Source organism: Ambystoma mexicanum, chromosome 5p (genome assembly GCF_040938575.1).
Source record: "Ambystoma mexicanum isolate Mex_15411 chromosome 5p, UKY_AmexF1_1, whole genome shotgun sequence".
Taxonomy (NCBI): domain Eukaryota; kingdom Metazoa; phylum Chordata; class Amphibia; order Caudata; family Ambystomatidae; genus Ambystoma; species Ambystoma mexicanum.
In genome coordinates this window covers 652817101-652841235 of record NC_090930.1, presented here as the reverse complement: position 1 = coordinate 652841235, position 24135 = coordinate 652817101, and the positions used below count along the sequence as shown (strand labels likewise).

General features: G+C 46.6%; 1 protein-coding gene across 1 annotated transcript in view; it reads left to right on the top strand.

Annotated features, from left to right (window-relative positions):
* The first annotated feature begins 1565 nt into the window (after nt 1-1565).
* NOX1 (NADPH oxidase 1) overlaps nt 1566-24135 on the top strand; it is a 94387-nt gene continuing 71817 nt past the window's right edge. Inside the window, exons 1-3 of the mRNA XM_069613005.1 lie at nt 1566-1785; nt 17475-17570; nt 18392-18502. Of these exons, the coding sequence (XP_069469106.1) occupies nt 1741-1785; nt 17475-17570; nt 18392-18502 (252 nt within the window). The 5' untranslated portion in view covers nt 1566-1740. The remainder of the gene's footprint in view (nt 1786-17474; nt 17571-18391; nt 18503-24135) is intronic.

The following is a 24135-nucleotide window of genomic DNA, read 5'->3' as shown; positions in this document are numbered from 1 at the left end:
GGGGGGACCTTAGCAGCCGTGGGCCCATTCAGGTGTGGCGGCAGGGGGCAGACTGAAGTCTACACACAAACCGCAAAAGGCGGTGCCCATTACACAAGATGACAGGTCCCACTTCCGCGCAGACCTAAGAATAGAACAATGACAGGTCCCATGCACACGGACCTGGGGAGAAAAGATAAGTTTGACAGGCCCCACAGCACACAGGCCTGACAGCATGTTTATTTTGCAACCATGGTGATGCAAGGGCGGCATCCTTCTTTTCTGCCCCTAAGGCGCCCAAAAGCACCAACCTGAGTTGTTTGACAAATGTGATATGTTGTAAATAATAAAGCCTACGGCCTTTCATTTACCAAAAATCTGTATGCTCTTGTACATTGTTTTTATAACTGTGCATGACCATGGGCTCCTCCACATGTTACCATGGGCTCCTCCACATGTTATGCTCTTTCCTCTCACATGCACAATATACCCGTCCGCAAGAGGAGTCGCCTGTCAGAATGCACACACCCCACAGCACGCACGAGAAAATTGGTCCCTTGGGGGACGTGGGCAAAAAACTAGCAAGCAACACGAGGTGCTCGAAAAAGTAAAAAAAAAAAAAAAAGTTCACATGTCATGTACGTACACGCCCTGTTTTCGTGCATTTTAATAACATTTCTGGCATTCTCTGTGTTCGGTGTGTCTACAAATACGCCTGCAGTGCTCCTTCCACACTTGCCAACATTATGTGACCAAAAAGATGTAGGATTTTTAAAGTTTCAAAAATAATAATTCCCACAACAATGACATCACAGGAAAATACAAAATATACATTGTTGGCACCATTGAAGCATTCTAAAATACACAACTCATCAAACAGCACAATATGGAAAGATGTTCAAATGTTAAAAATGTATAACTCTGAATGGTAACTTAACACCAAATTCAATTGCCTAACTTCACAGAAGGTAATCACACCGAGCTGGTAGGCAGCGTTTGCCACTGCTCTGTAGCAGCAGCCTGGGCAGTACATGTTTATTGCAAGTTGAACACTGAATGACATGGTGACTGATACCTCCCCTCAGTCTGATAGGTAGATGCTGTGTGATGTAGGTACACCCTGCCACTTGTCTTCACTGGTGGTTCACCTAAGGGTTGTCCGGCAAGAGTACAGGACAGAGCAAGTCATGTAGCTGTCAAGTCTGAGCCCAATCAAAGTAATCACCTAACAGTCTACTGTACAGACAGACTAAGTAATGTGTTGCATGCTTTGGATCTGTCACCCAAATCTGTAGGCGGTAGGACTGCTTAAAAAGCAGTAGCCTGCTGCCTAAATCTGTAGGGCTGGCAAGTATGTCATTCGTTTCCTTGCTGCCTAGGCGCACATGCACTTCCGCTCTGCCCTCGCTCCTATGGAGAAGTGTGTCAGAGGAATGCCTCTGGAAGCAGGAAATAAAATGCAGGAAATAAAATGCACGGCGTGTTTACTGGAAGGGAGGTGGGCGGGGAAAACCCTGACCCGTCGGCGCAGGGCAGAGCGCAGTGAGGTCGGGCTATATAAACTGACAATTGCTGGCTATGGCAGTACACATCTCCTCGGGATACAGGTGGGGTCTGGGAGTCTGGCCCGGATCTGTAGGGGAACGAACACACACACACGCTCATCAGACCGGCCCTGTGACCTGGACGGACAGCCCCCTGTGCAAAGCACTGGCAGCAGATCCATAGGCCCTCTCCAACACCCCTCCTCGAGACTCAAGGATGGGCAACTGGGTGGTGAACCACTGGTTTTCAGCGGTAGTTCTTGTGAGTACTTATTTCTTGTATTATACACGGGCTCATTTATCAGTTACAATGGATGTCTTATTGAATAATGATCTTGGCTACCAAAATAACACAACCAGGTGCCCATCTTGACGCATGTGCTGGTGGGCATGTGCCCACATCAGCACGTCTTGCTATACAGCCCCAGGCTGGCAGGGGCAGCTCGACATGCACCCAATCATCTATTATGGACTGGTCCTTAATGAGCTGTTGTGCATGGCTGTTTCTGGAGATATTTCGTTATTGAGTGATTGTTTTTGAAGCTCTCCATACTGCAGGAGAGCTGTCTTGGTGGGCCATGTTTACAGGCGGTGTGCTCACTGATACCGCAGGGGCTACGTTGTGCAAAAAAGGGGGGTCTCATTTGTTTGGGGAACTATAAAGAATTTCATGTGAACGAATTCATCCACACATGTGTTACAATGGCTATAGCCTATTAATATGAATTGCAGCATGTAGTGCACTGCAGATACAAAAATGAATTAAACTGTGTTTAATGATAATTATGTCTATTGGTACAGTGCTTAGAAGTGAGTCGGATTGAGTTTGAAGCGCTATGCAAAACAGCATGATGTGTTCTATTATCTTGATGTCTGCACGAGTAACTGTGTAGCTCCTCTTCGTAACGTGGCGCATTGCAGGTAGTCACCCTCTCACCTGAACCCTGCCTGCTTAGCATAGATCCCTGCCTCTGTGTCTTAGGTGTGCAGGCGCATTGCAGGTGGTCACCCTCTCACCTGAACCCTGCCTGCTTAGCATAGATCCCTGCCTCTGTGTCTTAGGTGTGCAGGCGCATTGCAGGTGGTCACCCTCTCACCTGAACCCCGCCTGCTTAGCATAGATCCCTGCCTCTGTGTCTTAGGTGTGCAGGCGCATTGCAGGTGGTCACCCTCTCACCTGAACCCCGCCTGCTTAGCATAGATCCCGGCCTCTGTGTCTTAGGTGTGCAGGCGCATTGCAGGTGGTCACCCTCTCACCTGAACCCCGCCTGCTTAGCATAGATCCCTGCCTCTGTTTCTTAGGTGTGCAGGTAAGTGTGAGGCCAGCTGGTGGATACATACATCACCCATACTGCAGCTGAAGCCAGTACATGCTCTTCTAGACCGTTGGGTGGTGTGCTTGCTATATCACGCAGAATATGCAAAGGGTCGGTGCATGGGCCCCGATTCTATCGGACACCAGAAGGACTTCTCATGGGGTTTTAAGATCCGAAGCTCTCTTCTTTTTTTATCTTTGCTGGAATTTGGATAAAAAACAAATCAGGTCAGCTTCTAGGCAAGATGACACTCATTACTACAAAAACTAAGTATAATGTGGCCCCTTTGCCCTTCATCCCATGTGTGCCTCACTCCCATACCGCAATCTCTGTCAGGGGAGTTGCTAGGTCTGGAAAAGACCCGGGGCTAAGCTGATGTTGGAACTGTTGGGACTGGGGGCTAGCTAGTCTTTTGGCTGTAGCTCCTGAGATTCTATCCGGGGCTACAACCAAATGATCAGGGGCTATAGCCCCCTTAGCCCCCCCTAGCAACGCCCCTGACTCTGTCCCTGCCGTTCTGGCCCGAGCCCAACATTGGGCACAAGCCCAGTCTACCCGGCTTGCCTCAGGCTCAAAAGTGGCATCAGTTGGAGCCAACGCAGAATAAAAGGCACCAAGGTTCGGGGGGTGGCAAAATAAATTGCGCTGCCACACCCCCTGTTCAGCCACACCGCCTACTCAGCCAGAGGCCGTTCTCCAGGCAGACCCCCGGCTCCACTCCCCGAACGCTGCAACCAGCATGCCATCCACCACACCCTCCTGTTAGGAAAGGATGGTGGGCCACAAGGAACGACCTCATCGATGAGCTAGAGGACCATTCACAGACATGCTTAAATGCTTCACATGGTGCATGAAAAATACTACACGCGTGTGTGGGAAATACTTTTTGTGCAGTACAGGATGACGTATTGCGCACTGGAACATTCTATTCACGCCCCCCCCCCCCGCCGCCGTCTGTCTCTCACCTGGATCTCAGTCTGTGCTACCTTCACCCCCATCAATCCCAGTTTCCCTTCACGCCCATCTGACTCCTTTCAGAATCCCCCAGTTTCAGTATCGCGCCTCTTTTCTCATTCTCTCATTTCCTTATAATTTCCCTCTACTTTCCTTTTGTTCTTTATTCCATTCCCTGCTTTCCTTTGCCCTACCCCCCTCATTTTGCTGTTTTCTTATTTGAAGCTTGCCTGGCTTGCTCGCTCATCCCCGTTTTCTTTTTTCACAACTCTTTGGCTTTCTTCCTTTTCCCATTTCTTTCCTTCTACCTTTCTAATTCACTTAATGTCCGGAATCTCTTTTCATTCCTTGATTTCCTATTTTACAAGGATCTCTGCACTTCCTTCTCCCATCACTTACCTCATCCTCTCTATCTTTCCCCCACTAACATCTGCCTGCCCCTTCGCCCACTCCATGCACCCCTCACTTTCTCACTCTGGCTTCCTCGTTACTATTGCTTGGCTTTTTGAAACTTTCTGCCCTGTCTGAATGTTTAGCCTACCTCCCTCAGTCCCACCCTTCAGTCCTGAGAAACCTCCCCCTGTGGGTTGCTAAATGGCACCCCCAGCCTGCAGGGTCCCATGAAAGGTGCGAGCGTTTAACCTCACAAAGAGTTGCTAATATTCGTGAGGGTGAGATGCGCACGGTGCCGTTGTTAATTGAGACATTCTTTGCTGTGCCCTCAAAGATCCTGGGCCATGGGCAGTCGCTTGCTTCTCCCTCCCCAAGAAACGCCCCTAATTCTTAAGTGATGTTTTGCTTCTTTGTTATGCTAGCTTGTATAGCATCAGACAGGGCTGTGAACGGAGATAGCACAGGGGAAACGTGCAGGTCTTGGAAACAAAACCACGCAGAGTAACAGATGTTCTAATCGCGGATCCGTGCTTAGAAACTGAATTACACGTTATAAAATAAACTAATTAAATGGCCCTGAGGATGCCACAAACCTGCCAGAGTCAGGCTGATAAAAGAGTGAGAAGTGTAGGGTGGTCAATTTGATACAATACTTTCACAGGACTGTGTAGAGGCCGAGGCGCATCAGAAGCTGTCCTTGGCGTGCACTTCCACACAATGTCATTCAGAGCCTTACTACACCCTTTAGAGATTGTTTTAGTAACGTTTGTATTTTAGCACATACACAGCACAAACAATATCTAAACCGCAGGACCATTATGTATAGAGGGCACCGCCCTGGGAGATTTATCTCGAGAGCTTGTTCTGGAAGTCCCGAGCTTCTGTGAAGCACAAGGTATGTAACCCTAATTTGCATATGAATTGATATCATTAGAAGTGACTTCAAGAAGACAGACATTACAGAGTGTCCTCAGGGGAAGTGACATTACGAGAAGTTCCCATGACTAAGTAGAGACAAATAACTTTGTGTTGTGCAATATTTGAATTGTCACTATCAGTATCTCTTGAGCAGCTGAGCTCTATAGTCTAGTAAATGATGAGTGAGTTTTTTTTTACATGACATCATTAGCTGTGAACTGGATCCAGACAAAGGCACAGTTAAATGAAATGATGTGCTCAGCATTGCACACTTTGGTTAAGTGGTGAAACTAGGATTTGGGGCCAGTCTGTGATTGAATCACATGTTTTATGTGGATGCCTTGAAAAATACTCAAAACACATAATAAATAAACCTATCAATATATATCGATACAGAAACATGTAGGGCATACAGAGTTTGGGTGTAGCTCTAGTTTCCACAAGCTTGTTGAAAGATTGCAGTAACATTATCCAGAGTAATGTGAGCCTAAAATAAAAACTCCCTCAGGTTTTAAGACTGTAGTCATTATTGATAGCATCAAGCTTTATGCACCCCTCCTTTTTTTATTACTCATCATTCCCACCACTTTAAAAGACAACAGTCCCTGGCAGTAGCTCCATGTGCTGGAACCAAGGAGGTCACGGGCCAGCCTGGGTCGAGTGGTTGACTCGGTACTGACCCACGTGTCAAGCCACTGGCTTGGAAAAGCGTGAACTAGCACCACATGCTGGAAGTAAAGTAGCAGTATCGTCTGGCCACAGCTGCCTCAACGTCAACAATGCCAGTGCAACAGCCCCATCCCCGCACCAATCCCTGTATAAACCCCTCCCCCAGACCCAACGAACCCAACCCTCACAACCATCTCTCTCCCAGCAATCCGCATGCACTTTACCACACGGCATCAACAACACATAAACATTACCTACAGCACTCGAGGTCTCGCCCGATCCGATACTAGCACCAAAGCCCAGCACTTAATGTATACCGAGCTGAAGCTACCAACAGCACACCACTTCTCCCACTCTCCTGCTCCCCTCCTCCCGACTAACCCTACCCACCCTTCCTGTTTACAGATCCGCCAGAGCGCCTGGGGACCTATTCCGTTCGTGACGGTGTGCTATATAAGTACCTTTAACATAACATAACAACTCTTGAAATCATGGAAGGGGCAGGCAAGCTGCACCATCACGCCACCTGCTGTTCAAGACACAAGAACACAGAACAAGAAAACAACTGCTGCATTAACCTGCAGTCATGTTCATCCCAGGCTTGCGCTCTTGTTGATTTGGGTGCTCCCGCCTCCCGTCATCATGCAGCCAATCCCCCTCATTGTCCCTTACAACGGCATAAGATCATTTCAGTGACTTGTCCCTAATTGATGTTTAATTGGTTCTAGCAAAAGACACATCGGGAGCGGAAAGCCTGCCCAGATGTGAGCCTTTCCTCTTGGCAAGTGGATAAGCGGAGATCTTAAAACAGCCCAGTAATCTCTGATGGTTAACCTCACATGGAGTATTTTTGGCTGGGGGAGGGGAGGGGTGACGGTTAATATTTTCTTGATATCCCTTACAATGCCGTCTGCATGACTGCATCAGACGCCGGTCACACTGCCATGCACTAATTGTGCCATTTGATAGTTTTTAGGCTCACATTGTGGTACTTAAAGTCTTCTGTACAGGAAGCCCCGGGCCGAGGAAGGGCCCTTTAGAAACACGGTATGTTGTGCTTAGTATGATGTTTCTGTGGCATTTCTGTGTTTGCTGGGTGGGGTTGTCTGCTTGTGGTTTGTGGCCGCGATAAAGCATAGTATTATTTTAGCCCGCGGAAGCCACGCCTGCGGAAGCAAAACATTGCTGCATGTTTGTGCCAACTAGAGCTGAGAAGATACGAGGCCGAGTGCCTATGTCATGAACTGAACTTGAATCCCGGCCTTCCTGCCTAACTGGATTGTGTGACCCTGGCCGAAACATATTATCTGTTTGGTTGGGAAATCCTGTGAGTGATTGAACCCACAACATGCACTATTCGGGCAGTCACAGCCACACCCACCCTTTGGTGCGCTCTCGAGATGTCTACATTTAGCTGCTGCCCCCGTCCTCTCCTTTCCAACCAAAAACATTCCCCCGCCTTTCCCACACACACAAACATACACACACCCATAGAAGACAACTACCTGGTTCCTGGGATGCCCGCGACTTCCCTCTTCCGGCCTGTTGCGCATGGCAGCCCCTGCTTGCACTCCTGTGTATCCAGGGGCGTGACAGTTCGATTTAGGAAGACCACTCCGAGTGGTCTACGAACAGTCTTTCGAAGTCGTCCCTTTTCTATTTCAGTTAATAGGAAACATATCTTCACCTAATACCCTACCAATAGCCCTCTCACTGCAATGTCTATGGACATCACCATTGTAATTGCACCCATCGCAATGCCCTGCCTACACAGACCCCCAGCCACTCTGCTCTCTTGCCCTTGAATTTCAAATGAAATTAAGTGTTAGCTCTAATTCTTGGGCGAATTTTACCATGTGGTGGATGAGCAAAGTCGGCACTTTTGCTCGTGGGGCACAGGCAATACAATCGGGGCATTCCCACACAATACGGGACAGTTTGTTCACTTACTTATTTATTTATTTATGCACTTGTAATGCGCCGGAGCCCGCATGCATCAGGGTGCAGAAGAATGGAAGACATAAAATGTCGCCAAACTGGTAACGAGAGGAGAAAGCGATTATACAAAGACAATTGTTTTCACCCCCTTCCTAAACTTCAGAAGATTTGTTTCAGCATGCAGTCATTTGGGGAGTTTGTTCCACAAAGTGGCAGCCTGGGAGATGAAAGAGGTGCCCATCCCTCTGACGCGCTTGCTCCTCGGAGCTGAATGACGAACCCCATCACTTGATCTAGTGAGTCTGACTGGATTGTGGATTTTCACATATTCGTTAAGGTAACTTGGGGCTTGACCATAGAGACGTTTATACACTATTGTCAGCGCTTTGAAGTGGTTGCAAGCTTCTAGGGGGATCCAATGAAGGCTCCTCCTGTGAGAGGATATTGGTTCATGTCTGGGTATGCTCTTAACAATACGCACAGTGTCGTTTTGCAAGACCTGGAGTCGTCTAAGGCTGTTTTTACTGGCCCTCAGCATTAGGGTATTGCAGTAATTTATCCTGAGCATTACAAGGGCATGTACCAAGGTAGCAGAATTTGCCTCGGAAATCGTAGTACATACTGTGCCTTATTTGCAACGCTCTCAGTGTTGGTGTTAATATTCAATGAGGACTCAAAAATCACTCCCAGCATCCTAACCTTATCCACAGTTTCAATAGCATGGTTTTCAATGCAAAAAATAGTGTATTGTGGGTCCAGTTTGGATCTTGCCTGTGGTTGGCCACCCTAGGTAAATGCAGAGAATGCAACCAGGCCTTTGGAGTTCTAGGGAATTTGAAAACTCTTGTGGGATGGGAAATCCAAAGGTGGAATACCTTCTTAGAAGAGTGGATGAAGGAGGGTTTGATGCTGCTCAGTGAAGCGCTATCATAAGCCGTTTTCCTAAAGACAGGCTTGCTGAACCTAGGGAGGGTGGCAATGGGTCGCTTCCTTTGGAACCCAGCTCAGTGGCTGCGACTTGGCGGGTGCAATCTTGTCGATGAACCAATCTAATGGCAATAGATTGGTCTTACCAGTGGTAGCCCATAATCTTGTAAAGTATAAGAGGGCAATGATAGAAATGGGAGAAAATTATCTGCTTCATGAGGAAGCATCGCTATGGAATAATCCTGCTCTGAAGTTGCATGATGAAAAAGCTGAATTGGCACACTGGATAAGGATTATGGATTCACTGCTCTGGGTGCTACTCTATCATCATTCGGGACGGGCTGTTTATTTTTCTATATTATTGAGCATATCCATTGATGGGACATGGGGAAAGTTGTTGGCGATTCTATGTGATTTGATCGTAGAGTTTTGGTTGAATGCAAAACCATCACATTTTTGTTTTCTTTTAATCCATTTGGCTGTCAAAATGTGTGGGGGAAGACCACCTGTTAGGTAAGAATTAGTGCACCCCAACTGGTGTAGGACTACACAAGCCATCTCTTGGTATTAGGTAACCCACCTTTTAATATATAGACCTGTATTACACAAATTAGTATTGTGACTGAGCAGCCAGGCTTATCTTAAGAGGCGTAATGTGAGCTGTAGAGCTGTACAATGAAATCAGTAAACACAATTATCCAAGTAAACACTTACACACTTAAAGTTATATAATGCATTATTTATTTATACACACAAGATATTTAAAACTTTCTTTAAAAAGCATTAACTAGCAGGAACATTAATCACAAGTGAGAATTCAATTAAAAAAGTGAACAATAATGCAGGGGAGTAATTCATTCATATGTTATACACTTTCCAGCCCCCAGAGGTGACGTAATTTGAGGTCAGTATAACACTTATTTTGTATCACCTTTGCAGTATTGAGTTATTAAGGAGGGAGAGGTTAGGGTTAGGGTTAGATCAGAACAGACTGATATTTTATAAAAAACAGTTATATTCTCCCAAAGGGATGTAGGCAGTTTTTTATCCCAGCGTTAAAGTAAGTGTTAAAACATGTAAAACCTGTAAGGGAACACGCACTGCCAACACCAATAGGTTCAGAAGGGGGCCTTTAGGGAGCCAGGACAGCCAAAGTCAATGGTCAAAGTCAACGTTCTGATGCTCTTCTTCTTAAAAAGATATTCTTAGATAGTCAGTGTTAAAAAAGAAATCACATCAACTCAAGAGGACTCATCTTTAGAAAGCACAAGCTGAAAGGCCAGTGAAAGTGAGTTGAAGTCAACTCAGAGTGGGGGTTAAATAGCACTCCCAATGGTAGTAAGCACCCCAAATGGCAAAAGGATTTTAAACCACAAGGCCCACAGTACCTTTGAACTGAAGAAGTTGTTCCAGCTGGATGCCTTCTGGATCCAATGCAGCATACCACTGTTCCTGGTGCTTGGTCATGGCGACGAAAGGGAGGACGTATGGCAGTCTCCTGCAGCAGCACTCAAGAGAGGGACTCGGCAGCAATGGATTTCTGTCAATTCAGCAGCACTTTGTGGTTTTGGCGCCTTTTTCTCAACGCCAAATAAGAGAGAAAAGCTCTGGTTAGAAGTTCCTTGATCCCTCGGTTCTGGACTCTGGTGAGGGGACTCTGGATGCAGATTTCCTGCTTCTGTAGGGTCCCCTAGATGCCCACAATGTTTTGGCCGAATTCGCACTTTGGAAGACAATGCACTCACAGATGGTACCCTGGGTTATTGGGATTCTGCAGACTCAGAAAGACGCAGCAAGTCAGGGATTGTGCCAAAATAGAGTTTGTCTTGAGGCTAGTTGATCCCACTAGCCTAATGGAGGACGTCGTCCCGTATGAGTCTACCCTGTGGATTCGAAAATGGGGTCAGCACAGCTGCAGGGATTCACCGGGCACTTTGCGGTCCAGGAGGGTGCTCATGGCATCTTCTCTTGGTTTCTGCTTCATATGTTGTCCTCCAGTGGTCGACTCCCAAAAACCTTGCTTTTTATGCAACTTCCCATTCATTCACAGCCCTAGGCTGTCAATCACACAGCAGGGTCGCTGTCCTACAGGACAGCCAGCTGGCCAATAGAAGCTGGTTTCACTCAGGCACACCTAGAGACAAAGGACAGGGAAGTTTTGGGACCCTCCCTCACTTCCTGCCTTTTCAGACACACTGGAGCCTGGGCGGGCTTCAGGGCTGAAGCCCGCCAAAGGCAAAACGCACAAAGGACTCAAACCTGATTCAAACAACAGAGTAAAAGCCCAGAAGAAACTAACTGACATGAAATGACGAAAAAAGAAGACAGGGCCATTTTGTGAAAATGGTCATCCTTGGCTGCTGTACTGCAACTGAGGTATCAGCCTGCAGATGCATGTCACCACGTAGTAAAAAAACGAAACCACTGTCACCAGCCATTCAAGTGAGTTAGTGTAACAAAATATTACATGAGGAATGGGTTAAAGGAGTTATTATGTAACCCCCAGCACTCCACATAGGGTGGTGTGTGCTGGACCCATAAAATAAAGGTAAGTAAGACTGTCATCTTACTATTTTTGGGAACAGTAGTTCACCCAAGAAAAGGTGTTAAACCTTAAGAGAAGTCCAAGGGATTCCTCAGTGGCACGGCACAAAAGGTGCTGTGTGTCACAATGCCAAAGAAGATGCCTATGGAGTTTACCAGACTCCCTAAAACAGTAAGGAACATAGAAAATCATAGTCAGGAAAACACATGAGTGAGGGAGAAAAGGGTCCCACTCACACAGGAGTAACAATAAAAAAAAACTTGAATCTAGCAAAAGAGCTGGGGCTCTCTAAGGTTAAAGGGAATTGGCACAGAAATGAAAATTCTACCTAACACATCCCTATCCCCCTTCTATGCCCACCTTAATTATTACCCTGACCTACCCCCTACATATAATTTTGGCCAAATTCGGTAAATAGAATGCGATGGTTTTGCATTTGACCAAATCTACTGCAATAGAATCTTCCTATCTCGTAAAAGAAACTATTATATTTCACGGTCTATTGATGCAGATACAGGTTTTGCCGAATTGTTTGAAGCAGTACAAAAAAGCTTTTGCAGGTATTTTCTAGTTATGTAAGGCATATGTAAGTGATCATGGTGAATTTCTCTAGATAAATCGAAAGCCCGAGAAGGTGGCAGCTACTGGAGTAAGGTATGTTAATAAAGATATCAATAGCAACGAGTAACATAAAAGGATGAGCATGAAGTTTCACCAATTTCAGCAAACCGATTTTAAATTAACACCTCCACCATACCACAAAAAAAGAAGGGAACATGAAAAACTGTATCTGTAATCAGGATGCCGGGAACACAGACATGAAACCACAATGACCTCCTGCATTCTCTCCTGGCTCCAGCATACAACCCCTACCCCCGCCTGGTCACCAATTGTCTTTTTTCACAAACCCCCTTGTTCCACGAACACGATTCTCCTACTGCCAGTTCTGCCACTTGCAACCTCACCCCCAGCACCCTCCCTACCTTACCTTTACCATGTACCGGTCAGGGCTCCCACCGCACCCCTTTCCCTCCATGGAAATAGAAAAGGTTTCCATGGTGGTCGTCAACTTGTTTTAACAGGAAATTGGGTACGCAGCAGAATACTCAATTAGCGCGGTCCAGAGCACATTTCCCATAGAAAACAATCAAGAGGTATTTGTAAGCCGAAGGGTGGCCTGTGGTGGGAATAGCAATCCTCCACGTGTTTGTACAGGGGTTTGCCCTGCAAGAGCCCGTGTCGAGGCTTTTGCTTTCCTCGAGTCTACCTTAAACTGGGGCTGGTGGGCCATTACATGCCCTGTACTCCCCCAAAAGCTGAGGTGATCGCTATAGTATTTCTGTAGTTTTACAAGGTGTGTGAAGTGGGAGTCAGTCCGGGTGTGGGTGTGACAAATTAACTTCGAGGCGCTTTGCAGCTCCTGCGACAAAGTTCAAGACGAGAAACAGCTGCAGGTATCAGACGGCAGGCAGTTTGGCGAGCGATGCTGGATGGACGGCTGCAGGCTGGTCTACACGGCAGCTTGGGGTCAGGATTCGTTGTCTCACTACTGGTTGTCAGGTCTGAAGCACTGGTCGAGGCATCTCAGATGATGTTAGAGACTGTTGGGTGACAACAGTCGGCAGTGCCGTCGGTTGCAGCTCAAGGGGCTCGACTGGCTCGAAAATGTCTTTTAAGGCAGACGCTGGTTGATGCTTGTCGATGCACTCCTCCTAGTTTCTTCGCGGGGGCCTGTGTCGTCCTTTAAGGCAGATGGCCCAAAACTGAGGAGAGTGTTGCATGCAATGGTATTGTCCTTGGTTTGATTCAGAGACTCTCTGGCACTTCTCACTTAGGAAGCCTGCTTGCAGAGCCTAGCAGGGCACACAGTCTGCTGGATGGTTATCGGTTCGGGAGCTGCTGGCGGGTCTTCTGGATTCAGTATCTCCCTCTGTTCCCTGGGAGATGTTTAAGGGAGGGATAGTGCTTCCCTATTTGGAAATCCTGTTCTTCTTGCAGTGGCAGAAGCTGTAAGGCAGACTGTACCTTCAAACAGGGTCCAATGCTGAGTTCCTCTTGTTACTCCTTGCAAAACCTTCAGATGTTCTGCTCAAAAGAGGGGCTCAGCCCCCTTTTAAAGCCAAATGGTAAGACTACCTTAATGAACCAATCCTGGGTCCCCACCAACAATCTCCTGTATGCATGAAGTCATAACCAGAGTGCTTTGCAACAGAAAAGGTAAAAGGGTGAAAACATGTAATACTAAGTCCTACCCATCTTCCTGTCTGTCGAGGATCAAAGGGTCTCTCTGGTTAATTGAGCTCTCTGTGGTTCCTGATTAAAGTGGCAGGTCTCCCCTAAAGCTGCAGCAGGACCAGACTTTTGGTCTCCATCAAATCTCATACTCCTATCTTCTGAATGGGGTCCCCCTGTGGGGGCTGCCAACTGTAAACACAAAGTCCCAGACATTACAGGTCACTGCTCTTGATCCTGGGATGTGGGAGCTGGCTTCAGGTTGACACAGTGCATATCATAGGTTTTGGGGGTTTCCTGTCTCCTTTGTTTTAGCCTCTGCAGCCAGGCCCCAAGTGGCCATGTTGGAGGTATACTCTATTAGTATGTTAATGATGTTAATTGTTGCCACCATATGCAGAGGGTAAAGAAAAGGACAGGGCGGATCCATCATAGTTAATTAGGCTGACCATGGCAGGAGGATGGTTTTGGCTCTCACCCTTCTGAGATGCATTGTGTACTCCACCTGTCAGATCAGAACTTCCATGTACCTTTCTTCCACACTTTCAGTGAGAGGGTATTCTGTATGGGTGTCTTGAGTGCATAATGTCTCTCATACACTCAATACGGTGTCGGAACAATGCAAGGGGTCCCATCTATAGCTTTTCTCCAGCTGTTTCAATATGACAGTGGCAAGGGGGTGGGGACTGGGAGGATGGCGTCTCCCTGCTCCGCTACAGGGGCTTTTAAAATGTGCAAAACCGCATATCCAAAACTGGAAAACTTGTTGTCCTTGAGGCACAGAGACATAAAATTAAACAAAAAACAAAGGCAGAGAATTATAAAAACAATCGGAACGCACGCCTACCAATGACATGTTTATTATGTGTTATGTTTCATTTACAGTAGTTTTTGCAACCTTGTCTGCAATGCGCTTCAATGTATGCAAATGCACATGTTGCTGCTGTTCAAACATCACAAAACACTTGGTCTGGTCTCATTGAGCCAGTGGATTGGCAATGCTATTCATGTTTTCAGGAGGACCTCCCAATATGAAAATAATATGCACTGCAATTCATTACTTGACATTTCTCCACGTGCACATGTATTGTGAGAATTGCCCTGCATATGCGAGCATCCAGTGCCTTTGATGGCTCCATGCACTCAGTCCACCATCCTCATCTGGTCATGGGTCTGTAGTTGAGCTTCAACAGCTGGCAGGCGTTGACGTATGTTGTCATTACATGGATCCCTTCTGTGACCTCCTGACTGCTTGCCACCACTGCCCCTCCTGTTGCCACCACTTTGCACCTGATGCATAGTCAGCCTTGGGTACTTCTGGGCACCCTTGTCCGCGAACCAGAGTATACCCCCTCTGGTGACTCTTGTGCATGGCTGACGACCTGCAGATCACCTAAGGATGTATTAGCTGTAGTGTGCACTAAGTGATGGATGGGCATGAGTGATACGGGGCACCAGTGGCAGCAGGTGCTGGGCACAGTATCTAGGACAGCAATAAGCTAGTCATGCCAATCAGCAGCCGTGTAATCAGTGGTAGAGCCACACAGCAAAGAAGGCACAGGCCTCTGGGGTCAGAACCCGTGTCGGGGACACAAGCACGGTTTCAGTAGCCATAGGTGTATGCATGTGGGGGCGGGATGACATCTTGTCACCCTAGCAACGCGTGTCCCGTTCTGCACCATTGTTTGGCATACACCCACCTTCTGTGAGTCCACGGGTAGGTCTCCTTTTTACCAAAACGTGCACTCTAAACTTGGCTGTCGTTTATCATCCCGCTCCTACCTCCCCGCGTGCCACTTTTGAGTGCCAATGCTACAGGATGGCATTCGCGTCGTTTTGATTGCAATGGGCTGATTTGCACCCCCTGTAAAACAGCAGCTAAGGCGCAACCAGAAACACTGGTAAGAAATGTGGTAATAAATCTGATAAAAAAAATGCAAACTCTGCATCACCTTCAGCATTTAAGCTGCACTGGTGCCCGTTATGATTTAATCACTTTGGCAATTACACTTGCGCGTTTTCTAGTAAGGCAATGCGTGAATTCGAAAGAACATATTGTGCAACTTTCTCTTCTCAACCCCGTCTTTTATTGATCATTTATTCATTTCATTTCACTACGTGTATGTCACAGAAATTATGGATCACAATATGGTCTGGATCCATTAAGCTTTTGCAATCCAATCTTTGAGCAAAATGCCATGATTCGTGCTGGCACAAAGGGAAGTAGAGCACTGCCACCCCCTCGGTAAATGTGTGATTCACAGTAGTTATTGCCAAAAGGAGTTAATATCATTAATGATTGCACCGTTCTAACGATTGCAGTCACTTCTCCACATGAGATGCCCTTTGAAATCATACAGGTGGTTGCAAAGAAGCACTGGTCTTTGTCTGATACCAAGCCGCAAACAGGAAGTGGTCTGTATTTGATCACTTCCTGATTGCTCATGGCCTGCTGGAGTGAAGGAATTGGATCCCCCTTGTGGCACTGGTCCCATAGCCATTTCTAGGCTTGTCATCAGTGGCTGGTCAGGGGCCCATGATGTCCTGAAGGCGTTCACTTCTTTTCAAAAGTGTATGATGGGTGTGCCTGCTTGATGTTGGGTGGGGTGCTGTTGCATCTTCCGGGTGCATAGCAGGAGACGGTCTGTTTCCTGTGCTGTCCCCCTCATGCAGCGCTGGGCTTCCAGCCTGGTGGTGTCTTGACTTCTTCAGGTGGTGCTTAGGCCGCATGATAGGTAGGAGGTGGTGTTGGATTGGACTCCTTGGAAGGCGGGGCATCTATCTTGTAGTGGACCTGTGCTTGGTGCAGAAGCCACTGTCGTTTCCTCGTGACTGAAGTGATGCGGTCGAGTTTCCTCGTGCCAGAGCTGAGCTGTCCTGCTGCAGACCTACCCTGACGTATGCCTCCCCAGAATGGATGACCTGCCATGAGCGACACCAGAAGAGTCTTCCGATAGTCCAGAACAAGGCCCTGCAGATATTGTCTGGAGCTCGAATCCCTGGACATGGAGATGTTGGACGAACATCTAGTGAAGCTGAGTAAGAACTTCTGCCAAGGACTGGATCAGAACCCAAACCCTCTGATCAGAAGACTCACTGCCACCACTGCAAAGCCCTTTGACTGCTACCCGTGGTCCATCACTGCAAAGACCCTGTGAAACCAGCCCTATTGTGACAAGTGCACACAGACCAAGAAGAATCCTAACCCATGACCATACACTCAACCCGAGAAGATAGAGTAATGAGGCTCAAGCCTCGGTATCCAAAATCACTGCTGATGGATAAAAATCTATCAGCAAGTAGAAGAAGAAGCACTGCCAAGATGCCAGATGTCAGCATGCTCTCGCCACTCTCTATTTAGGAGAGTGCATCATACCATTGTAATGGTATATTTTTCTTCCCACTTCAATTAACTATTTTTCAGATTGTTCTCAAATTACCCATGTCACAAATATGGAGATACTTGTTGCCCGTAAAAACCAACTTCCTTTTCGCCCGGTTCTTAGATTTCCTCCCATGCCCCACCAATCCTGGACTTTGTGTGGCTTTTGCACTAGGTGGGCAAATCTATCTCACCCTTCCCCTGTAGTCTGTCTAGACAGCATAATCGTGTGCTGGAGTCGGGGGCATAGGGGTAAGGGCTCAGAGTCATGCTGGGCCGGGGAACTGAAGACCAGGGCATGGACTGACTCAGAGGTGGGTTGGGGGTTAGAAGCGAAGGAGACATGGACCAATGGGGGGGAGAGTCGGAGGCGGGCCACGGGTGGAACGTAAGCACTACGGGTACACAGGTGGGAGGCAAAGAGGCTGAATAGCAGGCACCTGTTTGGGTAACAAAGAAGGAATGGGGTGGGGGCAGTTAATGAGTAGCAATATTGTCATGGAGTTGTAGGTTTTCCTGCCGTGTTTTTAAAAATTAGTGTTTTTGTACTGCTTCTATAAAAAAGCAGTCAAATTTGAGACAATTGTATGACTGAATTAAAAAATAAAATAACTACTTATAGGGTGTTTAGGTTTATCGTTTTCCTTATGCTGTTCTCTTGTTTTGTCTCCCTCCAGGCCGCGTGGCTGGCGCTGAACATTTTTCTGTTCACTTATTATTATTTGGTGTATGATAAAGGGGAATCCTACTCCTACACCAGGGTGATCCTTGGGGTAAGTAAGAGCGATCGCTGTAAAATCTGGGTCCTGCTCCCAGAAGCCCAGCCCCTGTGAGCAAGAAACTCAGTGTGCAAGGCAGAGAGGTGGGATTGGTTGCACATCTCTCAAAACCATAACCGTGCATATAAGAGCTTTAATGTATGTTAATCAATTTCCTTTGAGAAACTCATTTGCCCTATTGAAATCGCTATTATTGTATGTGACGTCTCTCCTAGATCTCCTGAGCTGCAGGTCTAGCTCCTGTTCCTTGACCTCTCTCCTAGATCTCCTGTGGCTGCAGGTCTAGCTCCCATTCCTTGACTTCTCTCCTAGATCTCCTGTGGCTGCAGGTCTAGCTCCCATTCCATGACTTCTCTCCTACATCTCCTGTGGCTGCAGGTCTAGCTCCCGTTCCTTGACTTTTCTCCTAGATAGATCCCCTTTGGCTGCAGGTCCATCGCCCCCTCTTTGGAGGATACCATACCCTGTGGTACCGTGCCACGTAGGGGAGAGCAGGTTCAGTTGTCTATCTCATTTCCGAGGAGAACCTTCCCCAGTGGAATTTCTCCCCTGATCAGGACTCCTTTTTGCAGTCCACCTTCCCTGCATAACGGCCTCAGCTGGGATTATGCCCTGCCTCTCCTTTGTTTGATACAGTGCTCCATGTCTCTGACTCTTGAACATATTATATCGTTTATGTGGTGGTAGGCCATGATTTGTAATATAGTCCGTCGTTCCTCAGTAGGACTTGGCATTACCTTTGTTTTGTCATCTGAGTTCACTGAATTGCAAGCTATTCAATTTTCAATTCGATTTGTACTTTCTTTTTTCTACAGCCTGCGCTAGCCTGGGCACGTGGATCAGCTGCCTGCCTGAATTTTAACTGCTTGTTAATCCTGTTACCTGTTTGCCGGAATTTGCTCTCTTTTGTGAGGGGCACCTGTTCGGTAAGTGATTTGTTTTAAAATCATGCAATGTACATATGTTTTACTTTGCAGGTTTCCTCTAATATTAGTTGAATTGTAATATGGGTGCAGTTAGAGAATAGTTTTACATGTTTATTAGCACCCGCGGCAGGGGGAGCAGCCAATCAGTTCCTGTGGATCGCAGGCTGCTTACCTCGCCCTGCACAGCCATCTTCTCCCCACCCTCCCTTCCCTTCTGTTTTTTTAATATCCCCAACCGCCCTCCCCAGACCTACTTACCTGATCATTGCAGCAGCAAGCAGCTTCTCTACGTCTCCCTTTACCAGCTGCCATGGAAATGGAAGTGGGGCTCCAAAAGGAGCCCCGCCTTCCATCTCTGTGGCGGCCATCTTGGAACAGTATTTCCTAATAATGAACAGACGAAGACCATTAGCTGTTCAATAAAGCTATCATGTGGATCCTATCCTGAGGCGCCTTTTAGTCAGTCTGTCTGAATGCATGCAAAATGAATATTGAACAATCTACATTAGTCTTAGCGACTGTAATAGCTCAGTGTGCTGCACACCCACCCAGAGATCTATACCTCAGAGGTTTGAGTCCCAAGAGGGAGTTAGACAACATGTTAGCCTTATGAGGTTTATAAAGGAGATAGCATTCAGCAGGATTGTAACATCTATTATTCAAGCACCAGACTACAGACAGGTTTATGGATTGCTATCTAAATTAGTATTAATGTAGGCGTTACGGTTACTTGCTATAGACCTTTTAATATATAGTTAATGTCTCAACACCCTTCTGAATATATTCTGATCCTCTTTTTCGCAATCAAGAATGTTGCTGAATCATATGAATTTTTAATTTGATTGGCACCTTATGTTTTGGCTAACATAGTTTAGCCAAAAATATGCGCTATGGGTGTGTGTGAAGAGGGTAGGATTGCATTCGGGATGCATACATGTTCCTCAGTTTTTTCGCCATGTACCCAGCATTTCCACATGCATTCTGTGCAGAAATTGGTGCTCCCCATCACAACAGGCCAAAAGCCACAACTGCCATTTGCCTTTTGGTGCTGTCATTCAGATTGTGCAAGTGTAAACTATTGAGTGAAGCTGTGTGACTGGACTTTATCTTCTCATACCTCACTCCCTTGTCTCATTGTAATAATTACTGTCAGGCCAATGGACCACAGAGTGGGTCGATCTCCTATTGCTGGGTCATCTAATAGTGGTGACAAGCAATATCGCGGCCTTTTATTGCTTCTCTGTAGGTGTTTAGCTTGGCCACCCTTGCTGATGGTTTTAGGAACTCTACCCGTTAGCCTCCTTTTCTGGGTCAAATATATCATTTGAAAAAATGCTAATGAAAGTACCTATAAAAAGTGGTTTATAGTGATTTTTTCAAATGGCATATTTTCGAATACCATTTTCGAGACACAATTTTGCCGAAATTTTTTTTTTCTCGAATGTTTATTTTTTTATTTTATTTTTGGAAAAAAAACCTTTTTTAAAACACTTTTTTTTACTTACGAAACCAGCAAAAAAAAATATGAAATAAAAAAAGAATACATTCGAAAAAAAAATGTCAGCAAAATGTTTTCGACAAAATGGTGTTTCGAAAATAAGTTTTCGAAAAAATGACCTGATACCATAAAAAGTGACGTCTGCGCGCTTAAGAAATGCCAATTTTAAAGTTACTACTAACACTCAGTGCAAACAAGGCCCCTCACACTATGGAAAGCCACCTAACCTTCAGAGCAAGTGCTGAAAAGTAGTGCACAGTGGTCAGTATCGTGCTACAGGTGCAAGTGTGTGTTTCTGTGTATTCTGGCGTCCTATCTGTACCCCCAATATAGATTAATTTTTCTATGTTTCGGGGATTTGGGAAATCCAATTTTTCAAAATGTGTGTGAGCAGTGCACCAGTTCCCGTGCAGCGCTAGGTGTTTGCCTGCTGGATCAGCCATGCAATCCATTGATGCCAGCAGCAGGAAAAGGGGTACAATCAAAAGAAAGGCTTAACTCTCTAAAGTGGCAGCTATGGCAGAGCAGTCAGTCTAAGGCTGACAGTGAAGTGCAGTTATTCATAATAGATACCCCTAGAAGATACACCACACTGGGATACTGGAAAATCTACACTTTATTATACCATCACTCATGGTAAACACAACGCATAGTAAAATACAGGGTATGCATGAAAGCAGTAAAATGCCACAGACAGACTCCTCCCACTCTAGAGCTAAATGTAGGCCCACAACCTGCTGATAGGCACACAACATATCCGGCTATGGGGTGGGATGAAAAAAGGAACCCTAGACCACCGTAAAACACATTTACAGAATCGTATTCAGGGCCCAAAATGCCACACCTGAATAGTCACAGCAATTCTGCTCACCTCTAGCACACAGCAGAAGCAGTGACACACATGAACACCCAATACTACATGCAATTAGTAGAAAAAGGGGTTAACACTAAGATAGAAGGCCACAGAAAGTAGGGACTGCATTAGTTTCACAATTCCAGAAACATAAGGTGTCATTATACTCCTCTAAATCAGAAACAGTAATACCCAGCAGGTACACAGAGTAACTTCGAACATTTTAGCAAGCAGGAGTGGAATGCATCTATTTAAAATGTAAAATAAATTAGTGGTATAGGTTAAAGTTCCTGTCTCTCCAGAGATCCAAGAAGGGGGGCAGGGAGCAAGAAAATGTCAGAGTACGGGTTTACATCTTCCGAAAATTACCTTCTAGGAGTTCTGAGAGTTGGTGAACGTTCTCCATAGGATTAAACGGGATAAATCCAACAGGAAAAGCCGCAGTTATGTGGAAAAATCAAGTGTTCTGCCCCACAGATGAGTTCCACTTCCAGGTGCGTGAATAAGAGCCCCAGGAAGCAGAGGCGTTGCTAGGGGGGGGGAGAGGGTGGAGGCTAAGGGGGCTATAGCCCCCGGTCTTTTGGTTGTAGCCCTGGATAGAAGCTCAGGTGCTACAACCAAATGGCTAGCTGGCCCCGAGTCCCAATAGCCCCTACATTTACATAACCCCAGATCTCTTCCAGACCTAGCAACACCCCGGCAGGAAGAAAGGAAGCAAAGCAGGATTGAAGCCAATGTAACTGAATGACGAACCACGGTAGAAGGCGAGTTGCAGAAACCCACTACCTTGACCCAGGTGACGGCTTAGCATAAATCTGGGAAAAAAACGTCATCCCAGGACTCAGAGGTAGGCATGCACGGTACTGGAAATCATGCCTTATGAACGGTGAAACAACCTGGTAAGTTCAAATCTTCTTTGCCAGGGTGAGCTACAGCATCCTGTCACCCGGCAACTCGTACCCCGGACCAAGAATGAACCAGACGACCCAATAGAGTAACAGTCTATCCATCAGCCAGGAGTGAAAGGAATGAGAGCATGTAGGCCTAGGACCCCGACCAATCAGATCCGGATGGGATCAGAGGGCACGAAGGAGCAGACAGCCAGCAGAAGAGGGTCCCACAATGGGGAAGCAGTCAAGGTGACCAAAGACAGCCCCAACGAAGCGCAGAGAAGGGTAGTGGTGTCCCACCAACTTTCTGGACAATGAGGGCTTCCTACTTCAATGCGCTTCATTCAGGAAGACAAGACGGATGTGGGAAAAGTGGCCCCGAAAGGGACATCCAGTCCATCAGTGAGGAGGACCTTGTAGCACGTCCAAAAGCCAAAACAAGAAACTGAAGCTAAGGTGCAGGGCACAGGGCCCAGCCAGCATGGCCAAACCTGGTCCTAAAATCCAGCAGCACAGCATTGTGTCCAAACTCCTCCAGCATACAGGTAAGTAAACATAACAAATTCAATCAGGCGTGAGGAAGGTTCAGGGTCCCCACTAGATGTACCCAGTGACTCATGAGCTGGCCTAAGCCATTCCTCCAATCACACAAATGTCAGACACGTTAAGGTTTTGGTAGACAGCCAATCAGATGGGCTCTAAAAACCGCCAATCACTCAGGTCCACCCATGGAGTTTTAGTATTGGCTGCTATAGGGAAAGGGATCAGTCAAAAACAAACAGTCCAAGCTACTACAAAGGGTGCAGGACTGGGCTGAGAGTGAGCCCATGTTTGCACAAGAGACATTCAGACCTGCCCCAACCTGCCCCGTGGACTACCCCAGCTAAGGAATAGTCCAAAACAAAATGGCCTGGAGCAGGACTTAAAAAATACCTTAGTACCAAATGGCTACCATAATGGTACATGGGGCTACGAATGCAGTAAAATCTGCTGAACCCTGATGAAGCTAAAACTAAATTGCAGCTGCCATCAGCCTGCTCCACAGCACCATTGTAGGATGATACAATCACCCTAGGGCCAGCAGCCAAAACAAACAAGAAACCATAGCTAAGGTACAGGACACAGGGTGCTTTAAATGCACCCCTGTCCTGGAGCCATATAGGCTCCCATAGGGCAACTCAGTAAAAAGGGTTGCCATGGCAGGGGCTCATAAGTAGAAGTCCAGCTGACCACAAAACTAAATCAGAGATCCTAGGAAACCAAAGGGGAAAAATAAAAAGATTTGGTGTCCCATAAAATGGTACTGCAGGAACCCCCAAAACTGAGTTCTGCCCTAATATTGCCGGAAACCGGAACTGATAGTTTTCGGGTATAAAACCCAACTGTTTGTTTTTTGGGGACTTTGGAAAGCCCAATGCAAAAAAGACATTTTTAACAACCTGCCCTTTGGACATAAAAATGTCCATCAAAGTGCACCATATTGTGTGTTAGGGTGATCAAACTTCACTGTTTGCCAAATGTCGTGAACTTTCATGGGTGAAATCAAAAATTACAGAGGAACCATGTAAGGTGCCTTATAACATTAAATCGGATATTGCTACTATGACAGTATAAAGTATTCCAAAGCTTCAAAACCCACATTCTACAAGTGGATACAGTACAAACCATATCTTAGACGTCAACTGGAAGTTCAACTAGCATTAGCTACTCACAACTCGCATGCAATAACTTGAGATATCCAACCCCTGCTGTGACCAGCCTCTGTGTTTACTTGAAGGCAGGGTGTCCTGGTGGATATTTCATGTGATCACTAAATGGAGTCTACTGGATCTTGTTGCTGCCGTATGGGTTTTGGTACATCTCCTGAACTGCTACGTAAAGTTCCAATGGCGATTTATGTGACCCGCCGCCCATGGACTACACCACCCTCTCTACCTGCCAGTACATTTGCAAAAGGCGCCCTGCAAGTTCCACTCTTTTCCTCTCTCCTCATTCCTCTTTTCCTTGCTACCTACCACCCTAATTGCTCTCACTCCTTGCCACCCCTCTTTCCATCATTCTACACCTTCTCTTCCCCGAATTCCTCACTGCCCCCTCTTTGCCTCTGCACCCCTCTTTCCTTTGCTCCTCACAGAACATCTTTCCATTGACTCTTCTGAGGCTGGTTTATTACGAATTGAAAAATAACATGGTAGTTAGGGTATGCTGTCATTCAATGTGGTAAAAGGGGGCCTTCTGAAATGGGGGTAAAGGATTTTGGTAAGTGTGAGGTGGGTTGGGCTGAGTTGCTTTATGAGGTTGAGATGGTGACCCAACATGGTCAAGAGTGGGAGGCTGAGGTCTGTGGTCCTGATCTGAGGTCTGCGGTCTTGATCTGAGGTTTGCGGTCCGA